We start from the raw sequence: 11,927 nt of genomic DNA on the forward strand, positions 1-11,927 counted from the left end.
CACGATTCAAAAATCCATGTTTCAAGATCGATGCGTTGCATCGTCAGGGTTTGTTATTAATGCATCGAGAAAACGAGTGAATCGTTATACCCCTACTTTATCTTTAAATGTATCGTTCTTGGTGTGAACGGGGCTTAAGTGTGAGTTTTGTGTTTCTGCCCTTGCCATTCTCGCACAATTAAGGTTGTAGCACTTTAATTCATAAATGTGATCTAACAAAGGTAAAGGGCAAATATTAACCATATATGCTGTTTACATTGCTTGTAATTGGGATGAAGTAAACATCTGTTGAGTATTTTAACATAACATTTTTGATTGTGTTGAATTAAAAACCCAAAAATGCAGCGGGTCCACCAGACCCAAGAACAATAGGCCTAACAAAAATATGAGCACCACACAAGGGTTAAAAATAGTAGATCCATCAACATGTCAGGTGTGGAACAGGTTTCTTTTTGAACATGCCAAATGGGCACACAGCGATTGCATTGAACTTTACATTTCTACAGACATCTTATTTCCATCACACTCCAAAACAAATATTTGTTGTGATTGTCAAGGATTTTAACACATTTGTGTAACAGATGATAAATAAGTTCACATATCACAGGCTATTGATTTCTTTATATGCAATGTAGGTGAAAAAAAAAAATCTACAGCATGGTATAATGGTGTAATACAAAGTGACATGGGAAGTTGTTATACAGTGAAAAATGACTTTGTGTTTGATGTGTTCTTTTTATGCCAGCTTACTTTAGCAGTGCAATATAGCAAAATACGATTTTGTATATGTGCGTATTTCAGTAATTCAGTGAGTGAGCTGCACAAAAAATAACACTACAAGAATAAATAAGGAATGTTCTGGGCTCAATCCAAGTTGATTTGCTGTTGATTACCATGTAAAATAATTGTGAAATGTTATAAAAACAAGAAAGAGTAAAACTTAAATTGGAATTAGGAAATCTATGAAGGAAGGCACTGCACTAGTATAAATGTTAGAATACATGCTTTTCAAAAGAATAGCTAAAAAATAAACATTACATGGTACACATAAATCTAACGTGCTAGAACTGCTAGCTAAGCTTATCTGTGTAATATTATACCTAATATCTCAACTCCAGCCATGCTTATGGTTACCAGAAATCAGAAAGAGTTTTAACTATTGTAATTATCTGCGAAGTACTGTTTGCATGGAGCAACTCCACCCACAGGAATTACACTAGAAATGCAGAAATTAATCTGTCTAGAACAGTAGTTCCACTGCTAAAAGGGTGATTTATTATTTAGACAACTTTACAACTTTTTACAACTTTACAATTACTTACAAAAATACAACTTGTACACTTCTGACTTAGGAATCTTATCTCTTAAAATTATATTGTGTGTGTGTGTTTGTTACGGTAAATGTCATTTTTGTTTGTTTTTACAAATTAAAAGACGAGTTGAAATGATTGTCTTTGTTAACAGCATGTCACAAATGCTTTGGACAGAACTTGTATTGAACCTGGAACATTCCTTTAATGAGTCACGATAATTTAATCACAGTTTTAAAGCATTTCTTCATCAGCTGGATTACCTGCACAGGAAAAGATCCATCAATCCGTCTTTCCTTCATCAAGTCTTTTATAGCACAGCTATACACAGCTCAAAAATGGACTTTATTCTGATGCATCTATAATCCAAGCTTGCACTTTTAAACCTGCTCCAGTGTGCTTTGTGAAATGGCCAGAGCAGTCATGTGAATATCATCAAACCAGGGTCTTGTAATCCTTTAGTCTCTGGGAAATGGGCAGGGAATGATGTCCTAGAACGTCTACATGCCAAAAGAAATGTTACAGTCCTCCATTTAGCAAAGCTTCCTCTCCTTGCTCAGCGAGCAGCTTCCAATTCTGTCTGTTCTTCCTACATCCCTCCAGCAGGGGGGAGCAGTACTCTGAGACACCCGTCAGCGCCTGCTCACACAAACACAGGGCAAGAGAGCAGAGGAACACTCAATAAAAAAAATTATCACAAGGTGATGTTAAAAAGATAAGACCCAAAAATAAAAATCCTGTCATCATTTACTCATATTTTGAAGAATGTTGTGGTCCAAACAAAATTGGACCCCACTGACTTTAGCTGCATGGAATCTTAACATTGTCATTTTTCAAAATATAAGAAATGGATACAAGTCTAGAATGACATGAAGATGAGTACATGATGACAGAATTTTCATTTAACGAGCAGAAGAAATGGTGAGGGCTTGCTTTATTCTAAATGATCAAATTAACCCTGTAAATCCTGACATGATACAGTAAGCTTTATAGAGTTAAAATACCCACATGATTAGCAGTTGAGATATTCTAATGCACACACCCAATCTATGATGATCCACAAAAAAAAAGTTAATTATATAATAATTCAATAAATGTATCATTTATTTATCATTTACCAAACATGTAGGCCCACGCTAAACTTGCACCATTGGTTGAGCCAGGTTCTTTTTTCTTTTAGCTGGTTGGGTCACTTAAACAATGATATTAAATATAAATGACAAAAGAACATATGATTTACCTCATATAACTGTGTACAAATGGCATCAATGAAAGACACTTGCATGCTGGGAATTTTATCCTGCTTCTCCCTGTTCATCAGATCCTTGGAAATAATCAAGTCACATGGTTACTTTTATTTTCCCATCCACCAGAGAGTTACTGACTTGGTTCTAAACTACTGCAGTCTTATAAAATATAATATTGATATTTTCATAAAGCAAGTAAAGAGCTTACAATAGGTTCAATGTTTAGCTCTCTCCGCTCCTTGTCACCTTGTTCAAAGAACTCTGTGGCAACCAGTTCTGCTATCTGTTGAAACATAAATACATGGTAATTACTGAATTGGTACTTTCTTTGGTGAAGAAAATGGTCAATATTTCACATCAAAAGCTGATCAACCCTGAGAAAATTATGACACTTTCCTGTCTGTTTTCAGTTGGCAGTCTCCACAGGTTTGCTTATTAGTGCCGTTTGCAATATTTAGGGTTAGGGATTTGATAGACAGATAGGATACTAAGGAGTTATGTGACTGTGTTTAAAATGAAATACTGTGAATGCTCAATATGTTCTGTATGTTTTAACTATAGTATGTGAATCAACACATAATGCAATGATAAACATTTGGTGTCCATCTATCTTATCTCTTAAAAGAAAAAAAAGAAAAAACTATATGATTCATACAAGTAACAAAGTACTTCATTTCTACCATAGCCTCATGTCCATCCAGTAAATAATAAGTCTGTCTATAGGTCATGAGCTTGCATAATTCTCAATGATAACATGTTCTTGGTTGTTTTATGAGAGTGTGAAGGTCTAAATTATTGTCATTTAGGTTGCGTTGAGTAGGACCGCAGCTGCCCCTCCACCCTCTGCTAATCAGCAAACAAGCTTGTTAATTACTGAAGAGAGAGAAAATTAATGGAAGAGAGGAGGTGGTGATGATGTCATAAGCTATGAAAGACAGAGCAGAGGAATAAGAGAGCATATAATGCGCTTTTACTTTCGAAAACAATTAGATGGATTGCCATGAAATGCGTTAAACCAATTTAAGGTTAGAAACACTGTCTATGTGAGGGACAAAACACACTGTAAACACGTTAAATTTATAAAGCTACAGAATGTCAAAGTATCTACAAACTGCTATTCACTGAATGAAATAAAGCTTAAATTAGCCTTCATTATGGACAAACATTTCAAAAGCATTCATATCATTTATATGAATGAGCTTTGAAAGTGGGCTTTTATTGTAAATGTAATCATATGTATTCTTGTATGTTTACCTTCTTCTGTACTGGCCAGGGTTTTGCAATTGCAGAGATATCACATGCTGTCATCAGCATCGACCTACAGAAGACAATCATAATGAAGAAATATATATGACTGACCCATACATAAATGCATTCTTCTCCCTGAATGCTTGACACTCACCTTAGCAGATCTCTGTGATATCCGTCCTCCCATACAAACTGACTGTTCTTAGCCAGCTCAAAGAATTCTGTTCTTTTCCTGCAAAAACAAATATAGCATTATGAACAAACAGCAACAAACTGAGAGAAATTAGCTCAAATACAAGTCAAATGAATAAATTCCCTAGCTGTATATGACATCTGGTACCTACTTCATGTACAGAGCCAGGTCAGTGGCCAAAATAGCCTTCTCAATCATCTTCAGTGTCGCCTTGTACTCATCCAGAGAAAGACCACTCAGAATTTGATTACCCTGAGAGAGAGAGAGACAGTAAGAATGAAAGAAAACAATCTTTTGTCTATATTATTATGTCAAGATGTACGGAAGCGGATGAATGCAGTTACAATGTGGCCACATAAAACATTACATGGGTATTTACGTATATGAGGGTATTTTTTTTAAATGTGGGGTTTCTTATTTATATATATATATATATATATATATATATATATAAAAAGATGAATCTGTTCAAATATACAACATATTTGTGTAATAATTAAACTGACTGTGTATGCTTTTTTAAATGTGTTCTTTAAATATTCACACAATATACACTAATATATAAAATAATGGTTCCAAAAGGGGAGTTTTGCAGCAATGCCGCAAAGAAACATTTGGGGTTCCCCAAAGAACCTTTCAATTTTTAAAAGAACCTTTTTTATTATTGTGAAGACATTTTAAGAATTTAAAGAACCTTTTTCCAGTATAAATAATCTTTTGTGCAATGTAAAGGTCCCATGAATGTTAAAGGTTCTTCATGTAATCATAAATGCCAAAAAGAAACATTATTTTAAAGAGTGTAGGATGCTGGGATATGGTGGGTAATTGCTATGTGATTCCTAAGATTTTCTGGGTGGTTGCTTTAATGGCCTCATTGGCCTGAGCCTGAAGAGCCCACTCTCAAGTCCCTATTATATTCTCTACTACAGTATTTTTCTAGAGTACCTCCTTCAAAGAATTTCACACATTTCATCATTTTACAGTATATGAGTAATAGCACGTCCCATCAAAAAGGTGCGTAATTTGAGGTATCATTCACATACCGCAAATGGTGTGGGCATATTATGTGCCAAATGTTATTAATTTTTAGAATTAGAAGTTTGATTAAATCACCAACCTTAAGAATGGGCTAATAGAGAAGCTTTATCTCAACAAATGCTACATTGCAGGCCAAGTCAGGCAACCACTGAGATAATGTCAGCATGTTGCCATAACAACATCAAGGCCCTGGACAATGAGAAAAGCATGGTCCCAGGCTTTCTTATTGAATTTGCTGAATGTGAATGAGAGTAATTATTCCCCGTGTGTTTGTTGGAATTAGAATTCCCTTAGAATTGTTTTCTAAGATACAGATTGTTATTACCTTTAAAATTAGACATTACTTTTAAAAGCTTCTCTGGATTTACAATGCAGGAGTGAATTGCATTGGCAATTATCAGCAGATAGAAGGTAAGAGGTCATCACACAGAAACTCAAAACAGTGTTTACAATTAACGTGTTTACAGCACGCTGGACATGTTCCAACACGCTGCTAATGGAGTTTGCTAGCATGCTTTAAACACTCACATATGCTTTTGTGGGTTATGTGTTAGCTTGTTTAAAAAAAGGAGGTCTGCTTGACTGATACCAAAATGTTCAAAAACAACTGTATATGTCTTTAACCTCTTAAGACCCGGCAAAACATTTTATTTTAGTACAAATTTTAAATACAAATTAGTATTTTTTCATGTCATTACATTGTTTAGAGCATTAAAAAAAACTAAAAATGATACTTCATTCATAAGTTATGCTACGTCCTTGGAAGAGGACATCGGGACTCAATTAAAAAAAGACATGAATGAACATGTATAGGCAAAAACAATTGATTTAAAAAAAAAATCACCAATACATTTTTAGTTTTCAGGATTTTTTTTTTTACCCAACTTTGTATAAAGATAATTCTCAACTATGTTATAACAGTATGATTTGATATACCATCTTTTCTTTATGCAAAATGTGTGTAAAATGGCCATAAACAAATTTTCTCATTATGTATAATATATCTATAAACTAAATCTAATTTACATATTAATGTTTTTTTGGGGCAACATGTAATGAAAAAATAAGTGTAATAATGGGAGTAATAATTGACAAGATTTTCATAATAATATATAATAGTTCATAGGAATATTGAAATATAATTTCTTTCCCTATCCATTTGTTGTGTCTCCCAAAATGCGCAATAAACATGCGTTAATGATTTCAAGACATGTATGAAATCAATGTCCTGTTTCGTAACAGAAAGTCATATTTCGATTTGAAACCCCATAACATTTTCCTGAGATGTTGATTTATGACAGACAGTTTAAAAATTAGTCAGATTTAAATGCTAATGACAAAATATTTGTATAAGAGTATTTCCATTGTATCATATTTCCATAAGAGTGTCACTGAATTAATATCAGACTTTTTTGAAGACCAAGGAGAGGGAGTGGTCATGGTGAAACATCCAATTATTTAGTATCTCTGAAAAGCCCTGAAACTGTGGCATGTATAGTCTCAGAGAAATTCACTCATAATGTCCTCATATGAGGATGCAGGGTCTCAGGAGGTTAAAGACCTATTAATGGCCATTTAAAAACCATTAATCTCATAGCATTACTTATGCAATTCTAACTGCTGTTTAAATGCATTTATGCCACCTCTAAACAGTCTGTGTAAATATACTTAAATGTCACTTCAGATGCCACTTCTGAAAACAATATATTCTTTACAATATTCTTTTTGTACTGTCTATTCAATGCTTTTCTTATCTAACACAATAATGACATACGCTTAATTTGTGATCAATTAGAATAATGAGATGTTTAAAACTCTCATATACTCACTGGACTGTTGAGAATCATAAGACACTGGTCAAAATGGTGGTGCTCCATTGTGGAGTGGCAGTACAGCTGGGCTAGTGGATGGTCGCTTCTGTGAAAACAGTCAAATATGCCGCATCATTCTCATTTTTACATATCCATCTTGTTGGTAATAACACAAGCTGATCCACCAAACTAATGTCAGTACAAACCTTTTGATGTAGGAGTTGTTGACACCTCGATGGTCCAAATCATGGCTCAGTGTTGCAATCATTAAAGCTAAAACCTCCAAATCACTCAGATTACTCTGTAAATGAAAACACTGCTTTATAAAATTATCAATCTTCTATGGGATTGGTTAATGCATTGAAAAGCACTGCAAAATATAGCCATGCTGTCCAAAAACAAATGCAGTCATATGTAAATCCGAATAACTATAATTACTTTCTGGTAAACAGGCAAACTAAATCCAATTAGACTTTAGCTGGCATGTCAAAACAAGACTTAACTAATAGTTCTCAATTCATAAGTCATAAAACATCAGTAATACAAATAATTCACAATAATTTGTGATTGTGAATAATTGTAACAAGTTGACTCAACACGCTGTTCTTCATAGACTATTCAAAGAAAGCATGCGTTTTCCATCGGTCTAAAACAAGTATATAAATGCAAATGATTAACTACCACTGTAAACAACAGAAGACATTTATAGTGGAACGCATAATAAAAGTGTTCTGCTAGTTTCATATTTTTGCTTATCACTATAAACTGGTTTCTCTAAAAAAGGAAACAGCCTGAAGCTTTTCGACATTTTCAAAAGAGCAATTACTACAAATATTACTACATTATATTTTTTAATCATTACTACTCTGTATACTGTACTTGTGCTAGCAGTCTCGAATCCAGAATTGCACACCTTAATATGAAGATCAGAAAGCTTATATCCTAGTTACTGTTTAGTTACAAGACAGACAGACTCGCTATGTGTTAATAGGTGTCAGTATGGTTACTGATTTGTGCTATTCTGGACTGAACTCAAGTTGAAGCTGTACGCCAGACGCCACAGTGCTGATGTGACCCTTGCCTGTGTGGTGTTTGTTATCAGAGCCACTGACCTGAAACCGACCAGACTTCAGCACAGCAAACATGCCCTGGGAGGTGTTGAAGGCATGTCGCCAGTTGTGGTAGACCACATTCTTCCTGTAGTTCTTCTTTACACTTAAGATCCACTGACACAAACTCTGGAACAAGGTTAATAGTTATTTTGATGGAATCAAATAGAGTGCTGCAGGGATTAATATATATATATATATATATATATATATTTATTTATTTTATTTTATTTGTTTGTAGGCTAAAACCCAGAAACGAGTTTGAATTTTTGCACTTTCAATTCCATTGTCCCAATGTCAAGGTTTTTGGTTAAATTCCCCAAATAAGGTCTGGTTAACACAAGCTCAAGATATTTTCAAGTTTCATTCTCTGTAAAATAAATGCATCAGTGATACCACCATTGTAATTTTTTTAAGCTTTTACTTATCTTGTAAAAAGCGGTTGTTAATAAGTGGCTAAATGGGACTACAGAGGTTGTTGGGCATATTAAATATCATCATGGCATACAGGAAAGCTCATCTACTCACTAGACCGCTTTCACAATCTCATGTCTTTATAATCATGCTCATGCAAACTATTCTAACTCAAATTTTCAGGGAGAATATAGACTGAAAGTGTTGTCAGAAGCTTAGTGGTGTTGATGTTAAAGTCACAAGAGCAAGGTGTAGTTTGTTTGTTACTTCTGGAGATTGTATTCAGGTTTCAACATTCATATAAGTCAAGTCAAGTCACCTTTATTTGTATAGTGCTTTATACAATACTGATTGTGTCAAAGCAGCTTTACAGTGTCAAACAGGAAAATAGTTTGTCAATAATGCAAGACAATAACAAAGAGTCATTTTGATGATTCAGTGATGTCATCATCCAGTTAAGCTCTCTTCCAATAGTGTCTGTGCAATCATTCAAGTGTCCCCAACTAAGCAAGCCAGAGGCGACAGCGTCAAGGAACCAAAACTCCATCGGTGACAGAAATGGAGAAAAAACCTTGGGAGAAACCAGGCTCAGTTGGGAGGCCAGTTCTCCTCTGGCCAAGTTGTGAATACTATCATAATGAAAACAAACCACTAAGAAGCATGCACTTTTTTTTTTTGCTCACAGGGCTTATTTTCTGCAATAATCCGAAAGGCAATGGAAAAGTCCTGTCAAGGAAACCAGTGTAATACTTTGGGGCTGGCCTACAAAAATATGTCATCAGTGCAGCGCTCTATAGATAGAAACAAGGCAAAATGACAGTGTTGTCCTTAAAAATGGAAAGGTAATTACTTTGCTATTATAATTGATTTAAATTAAATCACTCTGAATGAAACAGGATTGTAGCGTCTGCGTAGAATCATGCATGATCTTTGGGTTTTATGGCTTAAGAGACCCTTTTAGCTTTTGACATTTGCATATAAATTACAGTCCTGGATTAGTCATAAATATTTCCCTTTTGAGCTGATTTACTACAGGATGTTGAGGTGGAATTTGGACTAAAACTCACATATCTATTTAATGTAGTATCTGAAATCATAAAGAAATCAGAAATAGCCCCATTAACTTTTTAAATACACATTCCTGGTTTTATAGTGCATGCACAATTCAGCAGTGCATGTTAATCTTTCAACAAAAAGTAAGATCACATGGGCTATGGGTTAATTTTGATCTATATCTAAATTATCTATTTTCGCAAACTCACATTTAAGTGTTCCCTCATTCTTGTATGTAACACCAACATTCCACATTTCAAATCAATTCTCAATAGATATAATCAAGTTTTACTAAACCTTTTTTTTTTCTTGTTGGATACATTATAAATGGGTTAATAAAGTCTCATAGGTTGCCATTTCATGTTAACTTGAAACCCAATATTTTATTAAGTAAATGTAAGTAATTTTTTTGCTTACATTCCGTTATTTCATATATAATCATGGAAAACTGGTTCTTTCCAAAGTCAATGCTTTGTGATAATTCTGTCATGATTATTTTCATCCAGCCATCCACTCTCCAAGCCGTTTAGCCTCTGTAGGATCACAGGGATGCTGGAGCCTATCCCAGCTCTCTAGCCGCAGGAGGGGGACACCCTGGGCCACCCACCCAATTTTTTTTTTCTAAAAATATATTATTCACAAACGTATTTGAAAACCAAGATTAATTTATCTGAAACTGAAAGCATCCAAAAATATAAGGGTTAACCAGATAAAATCAGTACCCAGATAAATTCAGGTAATCTCAACACAACAGCTTTTTCTAGGCCATTGATGACTGGTGACTCCATGTCATGTGAGTGTGCACGTGACTGTACACACAGTGTCACTGACATTCTTGGTCAAAAGTGCCATTCATTTATTTAGGTTTAAAACATGTAAAGTGGTTTAGGTTTAAAATGTGTAAAGTTTGACTAGACAACTTTTAAAGATATTAATTCTTTACACAGTCCTGAAACACAAAGTAAACTTCCCACAGTTAACATGATTAATTTCTCTAATAAAATAGTCTGGTGAAATGTATGCCTGTGTGCTATGTTCTGTTGACATGTGATATGTATATTATCAGAGCAGTCTGTGATTGATCAGGACTCTGTACTGTGGTGGCCTCTAGTAGACCTGCTTTCATTCACTCAGTCAGGGGTAAGTCACACCCAGAAAACCAACAAAAAAGGGAGACTTCATGTCCTGCCAGGGAGATACTTCTCCTAAGAATGAAGGCCATAAAAGGAGCTTGTTGCAGCCAGTCAAACACAGAGTGAAGCCTGATGTTTTGCTTTAATAGTCAGCTGAACCTGATCTGGCAATTACAGTTCAAACTGCAGGAGAAAGAGGACTGCTCTTCATTTTCTTCTTTGTGAGGGTTTACTGAATGGCTTTCACAGTTATTTGCAACATTTACAGTATCTCACAGAAGTGAGTACACCCCTCACATTTTTGTAGGCATCCTCAAACTGAAGGTGGAGGAGCACAAGGTCTCTAACATCCACCAGATCCGTGATGTCGTCATGGAGGAGTGGAAGAAGACTCCAGTGGCAACCTGTGACGCTCTGGTGAACTCCATGCCCAAGAGGGTTAAGGCAGTGCTGTAAAATAATGGTGGCCACACAAAATATTGACACTTTGGGCCCAATTTGGACATTTTCACTTAGGGGTGTACTCACGTTTGTGGCCAGCGGTTTAGACATTAATGGCTGTGTGTTGAGTTATTTTGAGGGGACAGCAAATTTACACTGTTATACAAGCTGTACACTCACTACTTTACATTGTAGCAAAGTGTCGTTTCTTCAGTGTTGTCACATGAAAAGATATAATAAAATATTTACAAAAATGTGAGGGGTGTACTCACTTCTGTGAGATACTGTATTTATAGTTGAGCAAACAGATTGCTTGGTTTAGACATGAATGGCTGTGTGTTGAGTTATTCTGAGGGGACAGCATGCAAATTTACACTGTTATACAAGCTGTACACTCACTACTTTACATTGTAGCAAAGTGTCATTTCTTCAGTGTTGTCACATGAAAAGATATAATAAAATATTTACAAAAATGTGAGGGGTGTACTCACTTCTGTGAGATACTGTATTTATAGTTGAGCAAACAGATTGCTTTTGCTCAACTTTTGGCTGCAAAATTACAAAACTCTTCAGCTATACTGTTATCATCAATGAAAAAAAATGCAAAAATAAAAAGTTTTTTTTGCACTGTGTATAACACCTATTTTTTTTGTTTTTTTCGATTTTCTGAACAAAACATGTTTAAGGGCTATTCCACCCAAATTTAAAGTGATTACCCTTTTAAGTATAGAAGAAAACTCAGGTGTTGTGGGTAGTTTCCAGAGCATGGTGGCTATGTAATGTGATTGCTAAGGTTCTCTGATTGGATTTTAGCACTGTTATGTGGTTACTTAGGTGTCATGGCTTAATCAGTGTTTTGCCGTTAATAGGGCCTTTCGCACCGCTTTAGTTCCAGAACTAAATGTACAGTACTAAAGTACTGGGACGATT

General features: G+C 35.0%; 1 protein-coding gene across 1 annotated transcript in view; it reads right to left on the minus strand.

Moving 5' to 3' along the window:
• Positions 1-439: 439 nt before the first annotated feature.
• The window catches only part of LOC107680903 (cGMP-specific 3',5'-cyclic phosphodiesterase-like), a 33,807-nt gene continuing 22,319 nt past the window's right edge, over positions 440-11,927 (minus strand). The window contains exons 13-21 of the mRNA XM_016476976.1: positions 7,960-8,085; positions 7,054-7,148; positions 6,866-6,953; positions 4,150-4,250; positions 3,960-4,037; positions 3,812-3,875; positions 2,766-2,840; positions 2,551-2,634; positions 440-1,949 (exon numbers count right to left, since the gene is read on the minus strand). Of these exons, the coding sequence (XP_016332462.1) occupies positions 1,830-1,949; positions 2,551-2,634; positions 2,766-2,840; positions 3,812-3,875; positions 3,960-4,037; positions 4,150-4,250; positions 6,866-6,953; positions 7,054-7,148; positions 7,960-8,085 (831 nt within the window). The 3' untranslated portion in view covers positions 440-1,829. The remainder of the gene's footprint in view (positions 1,950-2,550; positions 2,635-2,765; positions 2,841-3,811; positions 3,876-3,959; positions 4,038-4,149; positions 4,251-6,865; positions 6,954-7,053; positions 7,149-7,959; positions 8,086-11,927) is intronic.

The sequence above is a fragment of the Sinocyclocheilus anshuiensis genome, unplaced genomic scaffold, assembly GCF_001515605.1.
Source record: "Sinocyclocheilus anshuiensis isolate Anshui unplaced genomic scaffold, SAMN03320099.WGS_v1.1 scaffold1892, whole genome shotgun sequence".
NCBI classification, from domain to species: Eukaryota; Metazoa; Chordata; class Actinopteri; order Cypriniformes; family Cyprinidae; genus Sinocyclocheilus; species Sinocyclocheilus anshuiensis.